We start from the raw sequence: 23,465 nt of genomic DNA, 5'->3' as shown, positions 1-23,465 counted from the left end.
GGCAGAAGAGTATGGCAGAGGGAAGTAGCTCATATTATGATCAGAAAGCAGTGAGAGGTCCACTTGCCAGATACAAAATATTACCCCAAAGCTATGCCTCCAATAACCCACCTCCTCCAGCCACACCCTACCTGGGCTTCAGAGGCCCTCAGTTAATCCCCCTGGGGGATTAATTCACTGATTGGGTTAAGGCTCTCATAACCTAAACATTTCTCCTTTAAACCTTCTTGCATTGTCTCACACATGAGCTTTTGGGGGGACACCTCGCATCCAAACTATAACAGTGGGCTAAATAGGGAAAGGGCTAATACAGTATCTTAAATAAAGGGGAGGTTTATTTTTCTCTCAAAGATCCTTCAGTTTGTCCATGCTGCTGGTCAGCTCTGCTGCCTGTTCATCCAGGGACCAGGATGGTGAGACAACTTTTCATTTTTAAATACCTGTCTTCCAGAGTTTGTTCTGATTTTCTCCATTTCCAGGCATGAGGCAAACTGAGGCAGTGAGTGGGAAGGAGCACATCCAATTGCCCAAAGGCCTATATTGATCACCCCTACTGACATCCCACTGGCAGGGACTCGTAGGGCTTTGCTTAACTTCAAGAGAGGCTGGGAAATGTGGTCTATGGGCTGGGATAAGGCTGTGTTCCCAAGGGATATTAATTACTGTGGAAGAAGTGAGCAGACTGGGTCGGGGTGGGGTGGGGCACAAACAGTACACAGTTCTCATCTGTGTATAAGAGACATGGGAGGAGAGGAGACCACATAAGGAGGTGGTATAATGTACTCATCCAAGGACAGAATTCTGAGAATGCCAACACTTAAGGGTAAAAGTGGAGATACCCAAAATAGAGACAGATGGAAAAGCAGGAAAGAAGTGAAAGAAAGAGAGGTTCTTAGGAATAAGTTTTCCTTAGTGAGGAAGCATGGTTTGACAAGGATCTGAAGTCAGACTCTTTGAGTTAAATATTTGATTTTTTCCTTCTTAACTAGCTATATGACCTCTCTATGCTTCAGTTTTTTTTGTATCTGAAAAGTAGGGATGGCCAGATTACTTACCTCTTAGGATTTTTTATTGTTGTTGTTTGGCTTTTGAGAGTTAAATAAATTAGCATTTTGAAAGCCTAGAACAGTGCCTGTTTACAGTGTGTACTACCATTTACAGTGGTGACTTGAAGTAAGTACAAGATTGAAAAAGTACATATATAGGAGAAAAAAAAATCCTATTTTTATCTCACCTCTCCCAAAGTTCATGGCTGACACTTCCTATAACAGAGCACTTACAGCTAATGAAAGTTTTACTTAACGAGAAAGTCTTCAAAAATGAAGACCCAGAGACCCAGGGAAATCTGTATTTAGAGACGTGAAAGAAGTGGATAGTTTTGGAGAAACTTGATCAGACAAAAAGGGCTATGAACTCTTGGTAGTAAATTGGGACTTCTACTTGTTTCAGATTCTTCCTTCTCAAATGAGGATCTGCAGGGGAGAAGGGAAGAGGTCAGAAAATGACCTTCGTAGGTTTTATGGCTTTCTTCAGGGGAAGGAGTTCTGGTTTCTATACGTGCCTTGGGGACAAATAGGGGAAGAGAAGAATGGTGGAAGGCAAGAGAGACCTTCTTGCCTCTGCAGCCTTCCTGTCTCCTTCAGCTCAGAAATACTCAGCATGCCATATTTTGGGGAGTTGGTGTTCAAGCTCTGACTTTCACATTGGACTTTTCAAATAGGATATTTATTTATATAGTTCTGTGAGTAACTATTTTAAGTGCATTCCCTCATTAAGATACAAAGTAATTCTTTGAAGAAGCTACAGTAGTATCATATCCATTTTATAGATGAGAAAAGTGAGGCACAAAGAGGCTGAACAACTTAGCCTACTTGTAGAATAAGTCAGTGACTAAGTCTGGATCTTTCTGATTCCAAAGCCCAGGCTTAGAGGTACTAACATTTTCAGATGTTGAGTGATCAAGAGCAAGAGTGTTTGTAGAATTTTTCCCTTCTAAACTTCAGTGCCCTTATCAGATACGATATAAAAGGTACTTACTTCATTGTAATATGGCAAAGGAACTGAGGTTCTGCATGAGAACTCTTTAGCACACCACTTGGTGCACAGTAAGCACACATTTTCAATTGACAACGGTGGCTAATGACAACAATACCAGTGGCTCATGATTTATTGAAGTAAACAGAGAAATGACTGGTTTACAATTAGAGTTCAACCTAGCTAAATTGCCCCTAGTTTTGCCTGTCATGACACGAGAGTGTACATTTTCAGGTTTTATAAGTTTGTGCTTCCCAAAGGTAGATTTCCAAGGTGTTTGGGACTCGGTGGTTTCCCTTTTCACTCTAACTTCTTGCAGATGGATACTTAGGGTGGACAGTTCATAGGAGGAGTCTCTGAATAAACTTGTGGGCTCAGCCAGGCAAGGGGAGCCTCTTGCTGCAGGAACCAGCTTCACTAGTGAGAATGGGACCTAACTGGGTTTTCTCACTCTAGTCTCTTTATAACCCCATCTTTTGGTAAAACTGAAAACTGTTCAGTAAATACAATCTTTTCAATTTAATAGTTCTGCTGACCTGATGGGGCTATTGTGAGGATTAAATGAGATATAAGGGTCTGTCATATAGTAAAGATGAATAAGACTTTTTCTACTGCATTTCCTATGCATCAGTTAACTTTACTCTTTAGAGGAAAGTCCCATTTATGAATTTTATTGATTGCTGTTTATTTATTTATTTTTTCTTTAAGGAAGTATCTGTTTCCATTCAGAGCTTAAAGAATGTCAGTGCAGTATTCTTCTTTTTAATTTTTTTTTGTTATGAGAGCTTTATGGTATCAATACAGACTTTTTGATCCAACTTTTAATGCCCATGAGCTCATGAGGTCGTGAACTATTGTCATTCAGTTCTTCAAGTCTAGAAGAAATAAGGTTAAATATTGTATATTTGTATGTGATAATTAGCACAGTCATTTCAAACTTGAGAGCTACCAAAAATCAATTACAAAAATATCAGTACTGACGTGTGTTGGCACCTAGATTTTATTTACACTTTATCTTCATAAACATTAAAAAGCTGCCTGACTTTTGATGTGGCCTGTGAATATTGAGTACTGAAAAGCTGTGGGTGTTCTTCCAATTTTAGAAACTCATTTTAGAGATAGATCAGAGAATAATTTCAAGTGTATAATTTCCTCAAGTGAAATGAGGCATCCTGACATGCCTTCAAATAGATTCCAGGAAATGTAGGGATTCATGCTTTTTCTCTGATAAAGGTAGTGTTATTATTTACAGTTAATACTTGACTAGAATTTTAATACTGCAGCCAAGTCTTACTCATACCTCTGAATTATCTGAAGTTATTAACATAGGACTAATATAGCTCTATTTAGGAATAAAACACATTCAGGCAAAATCAACCAGAATATTTTACTTTGAGAAAAGCAAATAAGTGAAATTCAATTCTTTCTCAAGCTGAATAAAATAGCATTTGCAAAATAGAATGCAGTTTTGGTTTTCTAACATTTCTGTTCCCTTTTTGACTTACTCAACTGAAATTTGTGTTTTGCAACTAAATTCAACAGTATAGCATATTCTATAGAAACATTTATATTTTTTTCTCTAGACTAGTATTCCGCTTTTCAACAAAAGCATCCAAGTTTCCAGGGATAAAATGTAAATCACATACATAATTATTTGTCTCAAACTAAGCTGAAGGTTATGTTTAGACTGAATTACTTCAATAAGAATGATGCAGGATGAACAATAAAACCTGGAGCTATTTCTATGAAGAATTTAGATAATGACTGAAGAAGGAAGTATAGATGAATATCCTTTGAAAAGTACTTGTGTAAATGATTCCCTGATACTCAGCTCAGTACTTCTGTTGCAAGTTTTTGCAGTGCTCTCTGCGTCATCAAAAATTTCTAAATGGTGTGCATTTTAGAGACACTGTGCTACTATTTATATTTACAACTGAGTTGTAAGGGATTGAGTTCAGCACATAACAAAAGTATAATGACTTAATAATAAGGTCTAAACACAATTGGAAAATCAAAGTTCAGAGAAAGAGTAAGCAGACACGTATACTGTGAAGGCAAATGGGGTTGCAAAAGTTGACTTTCCTGTTTGTCTCAGCTTTCTGACAGCTCAGCTGAACAGGAGACACGCTTATCTGCATATTCTAATGTTAGAAGAGAAAATATTCTAATTTTCCAAAGGGAGCACAATTTTAACTTTTTTTTTTTTCAACTGGGGCTTTATATCTGCTACTCTTAAATTATCTAGGAAAATATCTTCAATATTGGACCATTTTTATTTTTTTTACAGTGTTGTTTTAAATAATCTGTACATAATACTTCTTTCTGAGAGGTTCTTAAATTCTCATGATGAATTTAAGGATGAAAATTGTGTCTTGTTTAAAGGATTATCCATGTGCTTTATTAACTAAATGAGAAAGTGATAAGGTTAACATGTTATTATAAAAATGAAGTCTAATAGTGTCTTAGTTTCTTTTTCATCTCTGTGACTAAAAGATCTGATAAGAACAATTAGAGGAGGAAAAGTTTATTTGGGGGCTCATAGTTTCAGAGGTGTCAGTCCATAGATGGCCAACTCCATTGCTCTAAGCCCAGGCATGGCAAAATTCATGGCAGAAGAATATGGTGGAAGGGGCTCAATGGTAGAGCGTTTGCTTAGCATGTGTGAAGCATTGGGTTTAATTCTCAGCACCACATACAAATAAATAAAATAAAGGTCCATCAACAACTAAAATATATATTTATATATATATATATATATATATATATATATATATATATATATATATATGATGGAGGAAAGTGGCTTAGTTCATGGAACTAGGAAGCAGAGAGAGAGGGAGTCAGCTTTCCTCACCATGAACAAAATATGTACCAAAGGCATACGTCCAGTGACCCATCTCTTCCAGCCATACTCTATCTGCCTATAATTACCACCCAATTAATCCCTACTTGTGAATTAATGCACTGATTTGGTTAAAGTTCTCATAATCCAATCATTTCATCTCTAAACTTTATTGCATTTCCTCACACATGAGATTTTGAGGGACACCTCATATCTAAACCATAATATTCTGCCCCTGGCCCCCAAAAGCTCATGTCCATCTCACAATACAAAATACATTTAGTTCATTTCCAAGAATCCCCATAGTCTCAACAGTTTTAGCATTGTCCTAATGTCCAATTCCAAAGTCTCCTCTGAAACCCAAACAAACTCTTAGTGTGAGCTCCTATAAACATTAAAAGCAAGTTACATATATTCTCTGTATAAAGGTACATAGTAAACATTTCCATTCCAAACAAAATGGAGAAAACAGGTGCATAGAAAAAAAAATGAATGGGACCAAAGCAAAACTGGAATCCAGCTGAGCAAACAAATTATGTAGCTTCATGTCCAGAATCTGGGGTAGATGATTTCATGATGTTTTCTCCAAAGGCCTTATGTAACTCCACCCCTGTGGCTCTGCCGGTTACAGCCCATATGACCTCTCTGTTGGTTTATCTCTGCTCAGTTCCCATAACTATCCTTTGCAGATGTTTCATGGTACAAGCTCATCTTAATCTTGGGGTCTCCACTGCAGTTTTGTTTTTCTTCTCACATCCCCATGCATCACCTTTTCAGAGACTTTTCACAGGCACTCTTACCCTGTTGCAACTTGTCCAGCTTCCTAAGCCTTCCTTTGGAATCTTGGTAGAAACCTCCATGACTTCCTAACTCCAGAATCCTGCATTCCTGCAGAAGAAACTCCATGTGGATGACACCAAGATTGGCTGCCATCTAGAACATCAGCCAAGATTCCTGGAACCTTGGCTGTAGCAGCCTCCAGGGACCTATCTGGCTAAACATGGTTAAAGTTCCAGACCCTTTATGCAAGCCAGGTGCTCCCATGGTCTCTTCTCAAAGGGTGTGGTCTTGCCAATTCCTGAGATGCCCTCAAGCCATCTTTCTTATTGTCTCTGGGCAGTCTTTAGAATTTCTTTAGTATCTGTAATGTCTTTAGCAACCACACATTCCTTAGCAAGCCCCAGTTTTACTCACAGTTTTCTGATCAAACTGCAAGTTTTTCAAATCTTTCTGCTCCTAATTATCACAATTAACCTGGCTAAAAGCTGTCTCAATGCTATGCCACCTAGAAATTTCTTTCACCAGATTAAGAAATTCATCACCTTTAAATTCAGCCTCACAGAAAGTGTCAGAACTCAGGCAAAATGTGGGCAACTTCTTAGCCGGAATGAATGGCCTCTAGTCCAATTTCCAATACAGTCTTTCTCCTCTAAAATCTGAGCCCACTCCTTACTGTCCACAGTCCTATCTGCATTCTGGTCTTCTGAGCTCCCACCAGAATTGCCCATTAAACTCTGCTTACAACAATCTAAAACTTTTTCCAGCTTATATCTTGAAAATTTTCAAAATTACTTTCACAAATTCCAAAAGCTTCTAAACCACATTGTCAGGTTAGTCACAGCAGTAACCCCACTTCTTGGTACCAATTTCTGCTTTAGTCAGCTTATTTTTGCTTCTGTGATCAAAAGATCTAATAAAAACAATTAAAAGAGCAAAAGTTGAAAAGTTTAATTGGGGGTTTATGGTTCAGAGGTCTCAGTCTGTAGATATCTGACTCCATTGCTCAGGGCCCAAGGTGTTGCAAACATTATGGCAGAAGAGTATGGTGGAGGAGAGTGGTTCAGGTCATTTCACCAGGAAGGAGAGAGAAAGGAAGAGAGAGAGAGGGAGAGAGGGAGGGAGGGAGGGAGAGAGAGAGAGAGAGAGAGAGAGAGAGAGAGAGAGAGAGAGATGGCTCCCCTCACCATGGCTAAAATATACCTCAGAGGCTTGCCCCCAGTGACCCACTTCCCCCAGCCACACCCTACCTGCCTATAGTTACCACCCAGTTAATCCCTATCAGTAGATTAATGTGTTAGTTAGGTTAAGGTCCTCATAACCCAATAATTTTACCTCTAAACTTTCTTGCATTGTCTGACACATAAGCTTTTGGAGAACACTTCATACTTGAACCATAAGACCTTTGCTTTGAATAAGCCACATCTGCCCACATCCACATGGAGATACATCTCAGGCTCTAGTGATAAGGAAGAAAGCCAACTCCCAACTGTGTGGCTAAACAATACAATCCTCTTTTGACTCCTTTGGGAAACTGACAAAGCTTATTTTTTCATTGGATCTAAACTTTTTCACAATAGCCTTGATTGTTTTTTTTTTAAATATTGCTTATTTTTATGTTTATAAAGTTAAAAATTGATGTCATTGTCAAATAACTGACAAAATCAGCATAATCAAGAAAAAGATCATCAAGACAATGAAGTATATATATTTGGAAAACTTGAAGGAACCAGAAATATTTAACCTGGAGAAGAGATAGGTTATAGGGAAAGTGATAAATCTTCAGTTATGTCTCAATTTTATGAAAAGGGAGTGGGCTAAGAGTAGAACTAGAACCAGTATATCCAGGCTCCAAGAAGGAAATGACTCTTAAGAATTAAAGTTGTTCGGGAGATATAGCTCAGTTGGAAGAGTGCTTACCTCACATGCACAAGACCCTGGGATCAATCCCCAGCACCAAAAAAACAAAAACAAAAACAAAAACAAAAAAACCCAAAAACAACAACAAAAAAAAAACGAATTGTTCAAGTGTGAATGGACTGTCTAGTGAGACAAGGAGATCCTCCCATTATGAGTATAATTTCATTGGTTGCTTTTCCCCCACTATGTATGAGCCATGCTTTCTTCTTTCTTTTCAAGTCTTATGATTTTTTTTCCTTAGTAGAAAACTAGACATTTTAAATAATTTAATGCAACAATTTTGGATATGAGATTCTCTCCACTCCCTCCAACGTTTATTGTTATTATTTGTTAATTAAGGACTTTTCTAAACTAATTCTGTAAAGCCTGTATTCTTTGTCATGTGTGGTCACTGAAGTCACTGCTCAGATAGCTGAGTGGTCAATAAATGAGTGAACAGATTTCTTTAGATATGTGAAACCAATAATTCTCACAGGCTTTGCCAAAATCACACAGAACCTCAAGGCTACCCAGAGGTGAGATCTTAGGCTCTTTTTGGTTCTTTCCAGAGCATATGTGTAGCTCTGGGCATGTATATAACTTTCTAGATCCCCATGTCCGAACCTTGCCAAGCCCACTATGGACTTACCAATGCCTACCTTTTTCTTTTAAGCTTTTTGGTCAGCTTCATAGTGTGCAACTTTTATGAAATGCTTTACAGCCTCAGTGATCAGCAGCAGCCTCTGATTGTCTTTGGTAAACCTTCTCAGGAGAAAAGGTTATTCCCCCAGTTGAGCTCAGGTCAAATAAAGACAGCCTTATAAGTGAGGTCTTCTAGGGGATCACCGGACCTAATAAATAATGACAGTTCTCATTGAGAATGAGGCTTTTTACAGAAGCTCCAACCTCATTTTGCCCCTCTGGTAGGCATGAGTCTGCCAGTTTTCACCATGATTTTCAGTACTCCCAATGAGCTGAGGAGGAAGACTAGGAAGAGGGCAAATAAAAATGTCACAAAGCTTATAATTCTTACTGAAATTTAGATGCTTTACTTGCATAAATGCTGCTCAGATTGCTGTAAGCCTTTGGCCCATTTCCAGAGTTCTGAAAAAGTTGATTCTCCATTTTTGGCTACTGCTTTCACTGCTTATATGGAAGAGAGACTATTCAGAAGTCCTAACTGTGTGCATTTAGCTGATGTCAATCCAGAAGTGCTTTTAGCTGTGCTTAAAAAAAAAAAATGGAAATTGGACAGGGCAAAGGGGAGGGAAGGGAAGGGAGGAGGGATGGAATGGGAAAGAGGGTGGAATGAGATGGACATCATTACCCTAAGTACATGTATGAAGACACTAATGGTGTGTCTCTACTTTGTGTACAACCAGAGAAATGAAAAATTGTGCTCTATATGTGTACTATGAATTGAAATGCATTCATTCTGCTTTTATGTATAACAAATTAGAACAATAAATAAATTTTTAAAAATGGAAAGTTGTTAACTAATACATCTAATTCCCAAACCATCCTTTGAAATATGATCTACTATGACTTTTTAAAAAATAAATATGATTACTCTAAAAATATTGAAATGAAATTTCCACAATGTGAAAATAGGAAGCACAATAGACTGTACTTTGTTACTAATTTCTACTTTGTTTTACTCGTAGCTTTAAAAATCACCTCTTCTGTGTAATTTCTTAGCTTAAAATGAATTAGTCCAAAGGGATAGGAGAACTTTACCAATAAAGAAAAGAAAAAGAGAGAGAGAGAAATTTATGGGTAAAATTTAAGCCCAGAGATTATTAACAAGGTAAAAATTAAGTGATAATTGACTGATAGAATTTCATAGGTTTGAATCATCAGCATATGTATTTCTTGAATGATTTGCTTTTTTAAACATATTAATTATTAATTATGATCATCAGGTTTAACAATAGATTTCTTGAACTATTTTTATATAACTTAAATTTTATATCCTTGAGTGGCTTATTTTTAATTCTGATATTCCTTGTAATTATCATAACCCAAAATATTGATCTTCCATACTAATTTTCTGACCATCAATCTTTATATTAAATACTGAGAACACAGGTAGGGGTCAGCCACATGATCCAAGCCATTTTTTATTAATTCCTTGAAAATCAGGTGTGAGACTATAGTACCACATTGCTTGTCAATAATGTTATATGAAGTATTCATATCTCAATTTTCCATTTTGAGATCAAACCTTTTTTTTCTAAATATTTAATTCATTTAATTATTTCATAATTATCTGCTCATAGAAGACTTTTGACAATCTGTCAGGTATGTTGGATATAATTCTAATTTACACATAAGCAAGCAGAAGTTAAAACTTGTTCAGAGCCAACAACCTAGGCCTTTTGTCTCCTGTGAACCTTTTTTAATTTAACTATTTTGGGGGCGTATGTTTCCAGATTTTGTTAGATATTTCTCTGCTTAATCAGGATGCTAGTGATCTAATGTCTCAGTGGAAGATAATCATTTTGCATGAATGACTTTACTGTTCCAAAAAACAGTGACAGCCACTGGGAATGTGACATCAGTATTTACTGGTGACACATGCTCTGCTTTTGGTGTTTTTGTAGCATCTTACAAATTGTTGTGCCTCATACTTTCCCATAAATATCTGTTGGTCACAGATTTTTCACCTGTTTTTAATTTGAGTATTCTAATCTGTGACCTGACACACCAAGTAATATCTGGTACCCCACTGGCCTCTTGCCATGCACAAGACATCATTCTAAGTATTTATTCATTTAATCCTCCCAATATCCCAAACAGGTAGGTGCCCTTACCATCCGGGTTTTCTGATGAGAAAACAGAAGCACAGAGGGATTAAGTAACTTGCCCAAAGTCACAAGGCTTATAAGTAACAGAATAGGGATTTCAATTCAGACCATTGTCTCTGCAGTTCACATCTTAACTGTTATACTCTATTGTTTCACATTAAAATGCTTGTTAAATTATACATAAACATAAAAGTGAATGGGCTCTGATAGAATACCCAAGTGGAACTGTTTGAAAAGTACTTAAAATTTGTTAAATTGTTTTGTGACATATATTTTGATTTCACTCAGAATATATGTATGTCTATGTGAATATATTTCTTGTATGTATAATAGTCAGAAGTGACATTATAATATCCACTTAGGTACTATAAAATCATAAATATTTTAATTTCACTTTTGGTAAAATAGATAAACATTTGCTTATCATTTGCTGTTAATTTTTATTGCAGGTCATACCAGAGAAATGGAGTTATTTAGAAGTGTCCATAACTAATTTTACCTGATTTTTTAATTTCTCTAGAGTAATTCCTTATTGGGGAAGGTAGCAATAAGTATCTTTGAAATGGAAGAATTATATTTATTCCTTTCTCACCACCAAAATAATGTAGAAATTAACAACTGACTAAATAGTCTTGCTTTAGTTGGCTTAGTGAGTTCTTTTGGAACAAAATAATTTAAATAATTATGCATTTCTTCTCATTCAAATAACTACTGCTATTGGATAAGCACTGAGTCATTCTTACTACACCGAATAAATAAGAACTTTCAAAGTCAAGTTCTTGCTAGGAGATAATTTTTTAAGACTGCTCACTTTCTGCATTTCTAGTGACAAAGACTGTGGATGCCATTGATCTGAACTGTCTGGGATGTATACAAAGAAAACAGCCTAGAAAATAGATATATTTTCTCCCATCCTAGAAAATGGCAGGTTTGTATACTGTCTAGTACAGTAAAGGTAATCCTCTCTAAGGTAAAAGGCAGATATGCTTATTGCCCATTACCAAAGATGAGGGTTCCCTTAGCTTAGATTTAGATTCTTCTTCCATAACACAGCCTTCTGTGTGTGCAGACATCATCTGACCTTCTACATGTTGTCCTTGGAACTTGAGGAACTGACATTTTCTCGGGCGTTTGCCATTGCTAACAGTAATACAATCCAATGTCTCTGTCTTCTGCCAGCAGCCATTGAATGGCAGCCTAATTTGTTAGCTTCCAAGTATCGTAAAATCTCAGAATTTTCAAGGTTCTTAAAATTTGTTATAAAGAGCTTTCTCAGCTTTTCACTTTAATTTACAATTAATTTCCCTTTAAGAGAGTGAATTATTTCTTTACTGTGGATACTAGACACAAGGCATTGCTGCTTGGTCACTTGAGACACTGGTTACTAGAGATAAGGCGAGTATGCTTTGATCCCTCAAGAGGGACACAACAGTTGCGAGTGACAGTTTACCTCCTTTGTTCCCCCTCACCTATTTTTCTTTTGTCATGATTTTTCCTTCTCCTACACTTTTCCTCCTCTCCTCTCCCTTCAGAATTGGTTTTGATATCAGCCATGGGAACTCTTAGGCTTTTATATTTAAAATGCAAACAAAAACCTTTCTCATTCTTTCTTAAGTGTTTCTGACTTGTACAGGAGCTAAAGATGTGTTTCGGATCCTTGCCTGGTAGAACTAGAAGTTGGTTCATGATAATAATTTCATGTGTATTTCTGCCGTAGGCCAGGAAAGAGGATGAGGTGGGATGTGTAGGGTGATTTCTATCTGTCATCACATTCCAGCAGCCAATTGTGGAAATGCTTCTGATCACTGGGGAAAAGTCTGCTCAAATTAGCTATAATTCAACAATGAACACAATAAAAACAACAACAATAATAATATTGTTTTAGAAAAATTTAGATCAGTCTGAATCCAGGGTCAACAATCTATTGCCTATGAGCAGCCAAATCTGGCCCAGTGCCTTCTGGTGCACATGAGGTTTTTTGGGAACATACTCACTTTCATTTATTTACACATGGCTGAATTCATATTACAGTGGATGAAACAAGTAGTTGCAATAGAGGTCGTACAGCCTGGAAAAAAAAAACCCTGAAATATTTACTATTGAGTCCTTTGCAAAAAAAAAAAAAATAAATTAAATTAAAAAAAAATGATTGCCAATCTCTGTACTAGACGTAAGACATCATACCAGTGAGTCTTAATTTCTGGTTGTGTAGACAATGAAAGAAGGGACAGGCTCATCAGAATCAGCTAAGCAGGCTTTTTAAAAGGTGCATTCCTCCTTCTCTCCTCCATCTTCTCAGAAGCCTTTCCTGTTGAGACTTATTGTTTTAACTTTATGATTCTAGTTAACTGACACATTCTTTGTTTTCATTACTTTTGACCCTCTGTAACATATCTACAGTAATATTGATTTATGTTATTTCTTTTACAGGGTTGTGGGAAGAAAATGTATTCTTTTCTGAGAGGAACCAAACAACTGCAAGTACTAAGATTTCTAGGGATCTCTATTGGAGTGACACAAATCCTGGCTATGATTCTCACCATTACTCTGCTCTGGGCTCTGTATTATGACAGAAGGGAGCCAGGGACAGACCAAATGATGTCCCTAAAGAATGACAACTCTCAGCACCTGTCATGTCACTCAGTAGAACTGTTGAAACCAAGTCTTTCAAGGATTTTTGAACACACATCCATGGCAAACAGCTTTAATACACACTTTGAGATGGAAGAATTATAAAAAATGTCAAAGAAGGAATCAAGCTTGTTTTATGGGACTTGTGAATTTTTGATTATAGTTTTCTGTTTCAGAAATTTGCAGATGTAAAAAATGTCTAAGTATATTATTTTCTACTCTTTAAAACTGAGAGAAAAAGTTTCTTATGTCACCACCTGGACAATAACTGATGCCCTTTATGATGCTAAGGACAGATCTAGTAGCCACTTTATAGCTCTTACAAGATTTTTACTGAATACAGTTATGTTCTGAGGTAGTATGGTTTGGTTGCCATTTCTGCATCCATGTAAATGAGACACATATATTCAGATTAGAGCTACATAAAGGTTGATTTTCTTTCACTGGCTAGTATATAATGTATCAATTAACTGCTAACATAGGAGGTTAAACAGTACTAATGACTTGTATTACTTGGTAATGTATTCTTTGGAGGGTGACTAGATTATACATATGAACATTTCAAATTGGTGTCAACCTAATTGTGATTTTTTTGCTGGTTATTGAAATGTTCTTAACATCTATAAGAGCAAACACATTGTCTTTAACTGATCAGGGAAATATGTGTATATAAGTCTGTTCTAAGTTTGTATAATTCAGTAGATTTCAGTTCTTATAATGTTAAGATTAACAATTGTGAAAAGGATAAATTTGTCTTGTATAGCACCATTATTTTTTAGTCTTTCCTGTTCATAGAGCTTTTAAGTTCTGTCTTGAGTCTACATTATAACTGTTAATTTAAGTACTTAACCACTAATTTTGAAAATTACCAGTGTGATACATAGGAATCATTTTAATTCTGAATGCAATCTGGTCTCTAGGAAGTATTAACAAGAAAATTCACGCATAATTTAGTTGATTTAGTAAAGACTTGGATGCCATTTTCTTTGAAGCAAAGATTCTTTTTGACAATGAACATGCTTTAAAAGAGCTTATATTTGCCTGTTCCAAAAAGAAGTAACAGTCTTCAAGTCAATATAATTTTACAGAAAGTAGTTTTCTTTGTCCCCAGAAAAATGCCTGTAAGAAACATTAAAATAAGTGACAATTTAACAAGAGATTATCTTTGCTTTATTTCACTGATTAATATACTGTGGTGAATTACACAGATTATTAATATTTTACAAAGGTAAAATATATTTATTTGAAATGGGAAAAGTGCATTTTACTGTATTTTGTGTATTATGTTATGTTTATTTCAGATTATGGAAAGAAAATTAAAACAACCGTCAATAAATATTTTCTAGAGAGTAATGATTTGGGCCTATTTTTTGTACATATGAGCACCTTTGCTACTTGAAGAGGTTTACAAGGGGTGAAAGGAATGAGAAGCAATGATTGAATAAGTTATTAATAATTTCCAAACTCCATAACTAATATATACAAGTATGTATTTTCCCTGAGAAGACAAAAAAGATGTGCTTTTTAAAGATTTCTTTGTAGAAGTATGATAAATAATAGAGTTTGATAGAATATAAAACTATGCCTATTTATGTTAATATACCTCTTTAATGATTTAATATCCCAGGTTTTATAACTATTTTAATTTTTAAAGGAAGATTGGTCTAGCCAAAGTATGGTGGTACACTCCTGTAGTCTTTGCCATTTAGGAGGCTGAGGCAGGAGCATCACTTTACCTCAGGAGTTTGATGACACTAGTGTGACATAGTAAGATGCCTATCACTTTAGAAAGAAAAAAATGTCTAAGGAATACAATATTTGAAATTAACTGCCTTATTTAAAATCATCCATAGATTTCAAAGAAAACTGAATTACTTGCTCAATCAGAACCAAAAGAATCCCTTTCCCTAATTTCCTCAACACCCCAGCTCCCATAGTTTCGCTAATAATACCCAAGTAACTGAGGCAGCTATGAATTTTGCTTGAATTATTTGGATAATGGTAAAAAGTCCTTAAGTTGCAAAATAAAAGTTGATTTCTACATTTTGAGACTAGATATTTTGATATATTACTATATTGAACACACTCGAGAAGAGTCAACATAAATTTAGACAATCATGTATAATACATTTGCTTAATGGAAACAGGTGACATTTATAGCATGGGTTCGCAAAGAACTCTTATGGTAGCAGTGCACCTGGAATAATACAATTTCAAAGAACTTTAAAAAGTGTGCTTAGTGCTGCAGAGCTGAGGGAGTTTGCTGTCTGTGTTTTTCTGGGATTTTTTTTTTTTAAAGCTTTCTTTGGTAAAAATTGCCACCTTCAGAGTAAAACTTTAGGAAGATTATTTTTTTAAATATTTTTTTAGTTGTTGATAGACTTTTATTTTATTTATTTGTATGTAGTGCTGAGAATCGAAGCCAGTGCCTCACACATGCCAGGCAAGTGCGCTACTGCTGAGCCCCAGCCCCAGCCCAGGAAGATTATTCTTAGACTGGTTAACAGGCAATTCAAAGTGCCCTGGACACCTGAGATGGCAATTAGAAATGATGTCTGTTCTTAAACCTTGTCAAATCTGGGTTAGAGACACTTGTGATAACCACAGGAAACCTAATAAAGGAATATGCAGTGGGTAAGGCCGTGCTTAGGAAGACGATGCAGAGGAAAGTGGAATTAAGGCAGCTACACCAAGGAAATGATCTTCAAGTTGGGTCAGGAAGGAGGAGAGAAGCTCAGCTACCTCATGGAGAACATTCCATGAGCTCTGGTTTAAGAAGTGAACATTATTTTGATTCAGTGTGGTTAGACAGAACATATAAGAATTGAAAAAAAAAAAATCATGGTAAAGGAAATGGGTGAAAATTGGATTGGGAGTTTCATTTTTCTGTAGGTTCCATGGAGAGCCCCTGAAGTTTTTCCAGAAAAAGAAGTAATGCCTGTTTCAGAAATTTCACTGGATTAGCCAAATGGGAAATGATGCAGGGAGATAGGTGCACCCATTGCACAAACCCTGGGGGGCAGGCCATCTCTTACCCAGTCTAGGTAAATGGAGCTCTCTGGAGCTATAAGATGCCACACAGCCTGGAGGTAGACTAGATGGATTACTTCTTCTGTGCTTCTGGAGAGAGGCAAAGATCCTCACCAGAACAATAGAAGTCAAAAATCAGAGTGCGTAAAACAGATAACTACAGAGTGAATCCACAAAAATTGGCAGCAGATTGACCTTGGGGAGTGTGGGACAAAAAGTAAAAGAAGTGAAATTTCTACATTTTGAATCAGGTAAATTGGCAACGGCATTAACCCAGATAGAAGGCTGGAGGAGAATGAATGTGTGGGAGGGTAATTAATTTGGTTTGGGACAGACTGAGTTGGAGATGCCTGTAGGACATACAGATGGAGATGTCTATAGGCAGCTGTAAATTCCAGTCTGCAGCTCAGGAGAATTCACTGAGGAGCCTGAGAATTTTTATGCATTGCTTTTCCATCTCAGGAAGCCTGACAGAAAATGGGCCATGAACCAAATCTCATATGAAGAGAATCTTAAGCAGGATGCTACAAGAGCTTCTTTTGTCTGAACTCCCACTCCTACAGATGAGTCAAAGGAGGTAAAGAAATAAGAAATGAAAACGTACTGAATCCTTTCATGGCAAAAGGAGCTGCCCCCTTTTAAGAAATACTGCCAAATACTATGTTGCTTTGCCTAACTGTCCCCCCTTGTTATCATCATCCTGCGATTTAAAAGTGAATTCATCTTTCCTCAGAACTGAATTCTAATAAAAATGTGAGGGAAATACCCTCACATCCAAGCACACCTTAGAAATAAGTATGGGAGAATCTTTGATCATTTTGAAAGCTCATTAGATTTCTATTTTAACGTGTTAATTGCAATCCATCTTTCTCTGAGTAACAGACACACCATGAAAGACACTTTGCATGTATTGCCTCTGCTCTTCAGAATGTTTTTGCAATTTGTAAGCATTATCAGTCCCATTTTATTAATGGACTCAGAGATACTATTTATCTAACAAGTAGGAGCCACAGCTCTTCTTCCTCCCTCTCCTCTTTGTGACTTCATCAGCCTGTGGTGTCTTCATCAGCCTGTGGTGAGGCTCAGCTGACTCTCTACATAGAAAAATAGATTTCTTACATAAAATCAATATCTCCGGGTCCAATGATTCTCCAAATTCTACCTCTTCTTCCTTCAAATTAACACTTTAGTCTTTCTAATTTCATTCTTCCTATTGTAAACCCAGAAATTATCTAAAGATTTGAAGCCATACATTGCTCTTTCCCTATCTATGACCTCCTACTGATGTATCTGTGTACACATGCAGAGCCAAATTAATTACTTGAATCAGCTTTACTGAGGTTTGATATATGCACATACATACATATATAATATCAATTTTAAGTGTACAGTTTTCACTTATACACGCATGCACACACACACACTCATGTAACCTCAAGCACAATCATGATACAGAATATTATCATCACCTCAACAAATTCCTTCCTGCCCCTCTCTCCTAGAGATCCCATCTCCTGATATTCCCATTTCTAACCTTGGTCCACATGCATCTGTTAAATGTCATTCAAATTCTTGAAGAGCACAATTCTTATTCTCTCATTCCTTACACATCCAGGGATTGCCTGTTTTATGTAAGACAGAACTTTTCAGTTCATTAGTGTATATCTCACTCATTCAGCATGGTGGGGTAAACGAAGGTCAGAGACCACTGGCCATTCTAATCTGACTGCCCTGAGGACTATAAAGAGATTATAGCTCAACACTTGGGTTTAACTGAGTTGTTAGAGACCTCAAAAGACAATAGATTAAGCCAAATAGGAGTGAATTTATATTTCATAAAACACATGTGTGATTAGCCCAAAGTATGGCAGTCTGAAGATGTTTGGGGCTTAGTCTCCTTCTGTCCTACTAGTCTGATATAGTGAGGTAGCCTGAATAACACATTTATATAGTCTGATACCCTGAGGTACCCTGAATAACACACTTCCAAATAGCACACTTTACCTCCACATTTCAAGTAGCAGACTGGATAAGGAAAAAATTAAAGAGGAAGAGGCACATGGCTCTTCCTTTAAGAACATACCCAGAAGAGACACCACTTCCATTCCCATTGCACAGCTCTAAGGGACAGCTGCAAATACTCCTTGCTCTGGATGCTCATCCAGTTAAATCAGGAAGTTTTCTATGACCACTGAATTTGGGGGAAGTGAGTATTGGTGTCAACCAGCAAATTTCTGCCTTACTCTTCATTACCTGCAGAATAAATCATCCATTTGAACCTATTTTTTCAAACCAGACACCTATTACTTTGCTAGCCAGCTGAGCCAATCATGGTCCATTCATTGTCACATCCCATGTATCCATTGACTCCTTGATTTTGCTCACATAGTGGTCTTCTTTGAAGTAGCCTCCTCTCCACCCATTGAACTTGTTCTTAACCTTTAAATCTCAGATCAGCAGTCACTCCTTACATGAAACTTCTTCCCCTGACCATTGCAGCCCTCAGCAATATCCCCTTCTATTGGCTCAGCATTTGTTACTGTGTTATCTAATTCAGTCCTTGAATTTTTGATTTGATAATATTACTTTTCATTTATATTGTTTTGTTTTATTTTCTTTGCTTGTATGTCTAGAATTTCCTGAAAATAAACATTTGTTCCACTATTTTTTCCACTCAGCATTTTGCATTGGTTTAGGCAATATTTCTTAGGTATCAGTTGCATATCTAGTTAGTATGGATATAAATTAATATATGCATGAACAATGAGTCAGTTAAATGAATAAAAAACATTGTCCAAAATGACTCCTATAAGGAGAATCCACCTTAAAGAAGGCCATCTATTCTGCTTGACTGGGACAGAGGACACTGGATTATCATGGGCTAAGTACTCATTTAGCTACAAATGGATGTAGATTGGATCTGCAGAATGCGTTTAGAGATCAGTCAAGTCTTATAAATGTCTGAGTGAACTATCAAATTGTACTTGTGGCTTAATAATATAATAGTGGTTTAGATTCATAAAATGCTTTTACTCCTAACCCCAGTTCCTTTAGCTTTAAATATGCATTTGTTTGAATGGTAGTGTGCAGAGTAAAAGCTGAATGCACATTGCTAAGGAAATCCCTGGAGAGTGGGAGATTGGAGCAATCTTTATGCAACCACTATGGAAAGCAGTATGAAGATTCCTCAGAAAATTGGGAATGGAACCCCCATTTGACTCAACTATCCCACTCCTTTAACCAAAAGACTTAAAATCAGCATACTATAGTGATGCAGCCACATCAATGTTTATAGCAGCTCAATTCACAATAGCTAGACTATGGAACCAGCCTGGGTGTCCCTCAATAGATGAATGGATAAAGAAAATGTGGTATATATACTCAATGGAATATTATTCAGCTTTAAAGAAGAGTGAAATTACAGGATTTGCCAGTAAATGATTGGAGTTGGAGAATATAATGCTAAGCAAAATAAGCCAATCCCACAAAACCAAAGGTCGTATGTTTTCTCTAATATGCGGATGCTAATTCACAGTAAGGTGGGGGGCACTAGGGAAGAATAGCATTACCTTAGATTAGGTAGAAGGAAGTGATGGGGACGGGAGGGGAGGGGATGGGGGGATAGGAAAGATAATAGAATGAAACAGACATTATTACTATATGTATATATGTGACTGCATGACCAATATGATTATGCAACATGTACACTCAGAAAACTGAGAAATTATATCCCATCTGTGTATGATATATCAAAGTGCATAAATGCATTCTACTGTCATGTATAACTAATTAAACAAATAAAAAAATTTAAAAAAGAACATTCATAGAAATACCTACATATATATAACCCAACAAAGAAAAGTTTTTAATATTAGATATCCAATAAAAGATTACCAGCCATGCCTAAAAGCCAGGAAAATTCAAAAGAAAAACATCACTCAAGATAGACCTATAATTGACGCAGGTGTTGAAATTAGGATAAGAACACTAAAGATTAGAATGGTATCCCCTATGCCCAAGAAATTGAGGGGAGTTAGGGAAGGCATTTTTAAAAGCCTGAATCAAACTTTTAGAGATGAAAACTACAATGTACAGGCTGGACAATATACTAAATGAAATAAAAGCATGTAAGTCATTGCAGAAGAAAGGATTAGTACACTTTTAAGGCATAGCAATATAAATCATATGTAAGAAGCGAGTAAAAAAATAAGCCATTTAGCTGTGACAATTTCAAGTGGTCTCATATGAATGTAATTTCAGTCTTAAGGGAGAAGGGCATAAGAAGAAAGATTTGAATAAATGCCAGAAAACTGGAACTAGGGATGCAGCTCAGTGGTGGAGGGCTTGCCCAGCATGCACAAGGCCTTAGTTCCATCCGCAGGCCTGCAGAGGAGGGAGAGGGGAAGAAAATTTCCAAATCTGAAGATTTTAAAGATCCAAGAATGTCATCTCAAAGAAACTCCATGTCAAGAAACTTGGTAAAACTGCACCAAGGCAAGATATAATTGATTTGCTCAAAACCAGTGATACATAGAAAATCTTTAAAGAAGCCAGGGGAAAATAATTAAGTACAGAGGAATAAGCAAGCATAAGCATGACAGCCAATTTCTTGACAAAAACAGTATGATTACATCTTGTATTGAAAGGGAAAAAAAATCTATCTAGAATTCTCTACTTAGTGAAAATATTTTCCAGTAAAAACAAAAACAACATTTTTTGGAGAGGGGGGAGTGCACACAAGAATTGTAAAATAGTGCTATTAGAGATTGGGAAGGGGGTAGAAAGGGAGGATAAAGGGAGACGATAATTGATCAATGCACGTGGTACTGAAAAAATCACACTGAACCCTATAACTTATATCATTAATATATATTAATAAATTTTTTATAGAGAAAAAATTAAAAGGGAGAATGTTTACTGGGCTGTTTCCTCAATATAAAGTGAAGAAATTATCATACTTGTTTCCCATTTAACATTTTCCATTTTGTTGATATAATCCAGAGATTTATGTACAAGTTATTATTAAACATTTTACATGCCATATGAATAACTGATACAGATGAGAATGAAACATAATATCTGAATTTTTAAACTATGTTAATAATACTTGTTTAGACTTAACTTGCTACTTAATTGGTTTGAATTCCCAGAGCCATTCCTAATAGAAAAGGGCTTTCCTTTTCACAGACCCTTTCAGCAATATTTTAAGGAAGGTATATGAAAGGCAAAGCTTCAGTATTGCCAGTTTCACAGTACTTTTTAGTTACCTGATCCATGACGAGAAATTCTTGTCACAGACATTTTCTCTCCAAGTCCCATAGACATTGTTGAGTTGACTTCTCTAATGTTCCAGCTCTTCAGGTTAAATGTACATTTCCTTTTACAACCTACCCTTGAGGTCAGCAGCACCTCTACCACGGCATAGTCTTAGTTACACACAAGTCACAAGCCTGTCTGGGCTGGAGAGAGAAGACAGGATCAGACTGGACCCTTGCTGAGAGGCAGTGCCTCCTTCCAGCGGAACAGATGGAATAGAAGTTGTCCCATTTTGGGAAAATATAATCTGCCCTAACTCCTTAATTTTTTTTAAAATTTTTTTTGGTTCTGGGGGTTGAACCCGGGATCCTCACAAATGTTAAACACATGTTCTATTACTGAGCTACATTCCCAGCACCCACTAATTTTTGGTCTATTTGATGGAGATTTTGAATAAGGTTATTATCATCTATGTTATTGTTATAATCTTTCTCAAAAGTCAAAACAACTTAAAAAAATGACTTCATGAAAATACCTGTCCAAAAGTAGATGAATTGCGAGCAACAAATCCCTGGTGTTATGAAAATGTTAGGTAATTTAAGAGGTGTCTCAAACTCGATGGTGTTTGATTTCTACACCATCATAAGCCAGGTCCGCACTTGCCTGTGTGGACCTTGGTTCACTTCCTACCTTGTTCCTACTTTAATTGAATGGTTTCAGTCCTGGTCTTAATTTTGCTGACATCCCTTCTTCAGTAATTATTTCATCAATTGCCTGATTATAATAGTTAACACTTTATTAGAATGTGACCAAATTTCTCCTATTTTACTGAAGATGATTTCACCAGGACAGAGCTGAACAAGTCAGATGCTGAGCTTGCTCTTATTACTCTTCAAGGACTTATTACAATGATTCAGCAAGCAAGGTAGCCAGATGTGCGACCTGTTCCCTTTCTTGGTGATCTCTACTGCTACAACCAGGAGCACCTCTAGTGTGCTCCCAGGATATATTTCTTCTCATTTTTAAAAGGTTTAACAGAAAAGGATTATAAATATTGATCTTACACTGACCTACTTGGAAAGAAATTATCCATTACATAGGGCAGGAATAAAGTTATTTGTTTAGTTTTGTTTTGTTTGGTGACAGATCTTTCTACATTGTCCAGTCTGACCCTGAATTCTTTAGCTCAAGTGATCTTCCTGCCTCAGCTTCCAGATAGCTGGGACAACAGGCACATGCTATTGTGCCCAGCTAGTTTGCTGGGGGTTTTATTGTTTGTTTGTTTTGTTTTGTTTTTTGGTACTAAGATTGAACCCAGGGGTGCTTAACCACTGAGCAACATCCCACCACCCCCCTTTTTTCTTTAAATATATTTTATTTGGAGACAGGGTCTTGCTGAGTTGCTAAGTGCCTGGATAAGTTGTTGAAGCTGGCAACTTGCAATCCTCCTGCCTCAGCCTCCCAAGTCACTGAGATTACAGGTACGCGCCATCGCCCCTGGCTAGTTCTCTGTTTAATAATTCATTGTTCATAAGCTTGTCAAAGGACAGGGTAGTGCCGGGGGAATAGTTAAAAAGAAAAAAATATACACAGATGCATTTCCCAGAATTTAAAATTAAGCCTTGGGCTATGACCTTTTAGATATGGACTAAACATATGAGAATTTAACTGCCTTTGTGTTGTTGATTTGTTCACACAAGCATAGCTTAAAATATTTTTCCCTCTGGAGTGCCATGCCCCAGCAAAGGTTGAAGAAAATTGTGATAACTGCTCTGCTACTATTCTGCTGGAGGCTGAATAGGAATCAAGCTGACAATCAGATTCTAATGATAATTCCTAATTCCTTTCTCCTCTCTCCTAATTTTCCTTGAAATTCATCTTCTTATTTTCTCTTGCCAAGTTTGAGACTAATTCAATTCAATTCTGTAAGCTGTATTGAGCATCTGCTATGTAGAGCAAGTTGGGCTGGACACTGAAGATCGGAAGAAAAATGTAAAAAACAATCCCCACCTCAGACGGCCTACAGCTGAGAGACCAAGCAAATGCACATGGAATAGTTAACTAGTGCTTCATTCAGTTTCTAGCACAGTGAAAGTACTGGTTAATGTGTGAATTGAATGCAAACACTGAAAATAGCTTAAGATAGGTGGTGCATATACAGGATTTCAGAGAAAGCAAGATGTCAATGC

At 36.6% G+C, this 23,465-nt stretch overlaps 1 protein-coding gene across 2 annotated transcripts in view; it reads left to right on the top strand.

Annotated features, from left to right (window-relative positions):
* Tspan12 (tetraspanin 12) overlaps positions 1 to 14,333 on the top strand; it is a 76,811-nt gene extending 62,478 nt beyond the window's left edge. For both annotated transcript variants that reach the window (XM_027926402.3, XM_071612797.1), the window contains exon 8: positions 12,790 to 14,333. In XM_027926402.3, the coding sequence (XP_027782203.1) occupies positions 12,790 to 13,095 (306 nt within the window). In that variant the 3' untranslated portion in view covers positions 13,096 to 14,333. The remainder of the gene's footprint in view (positions 1 to 12,789) is intronic.
* The last annotated feature ends 9,132 nt before the right edge of the window (positions 14,334 to 23,465 follow it).

The sequence above is a fragment of the Marmota flaviventris genome, chromosome 1 (genome assembly GCF_047511675.1).
Source record: "Marmota flaviventris isolate mMarFla1 chromosome 1, mMarFla1.hap1, whole genome shotgun sequence".
NCBI classification, from domain to species: Eukaryota; Metazoa; Chordata; class Mammalia; order Rodentia; family Sciuridae; genus Marmota; species Marmota flaviventris.
This window is presented reverse-complemented; position numbering and strand designations above follow the sequence as displayed.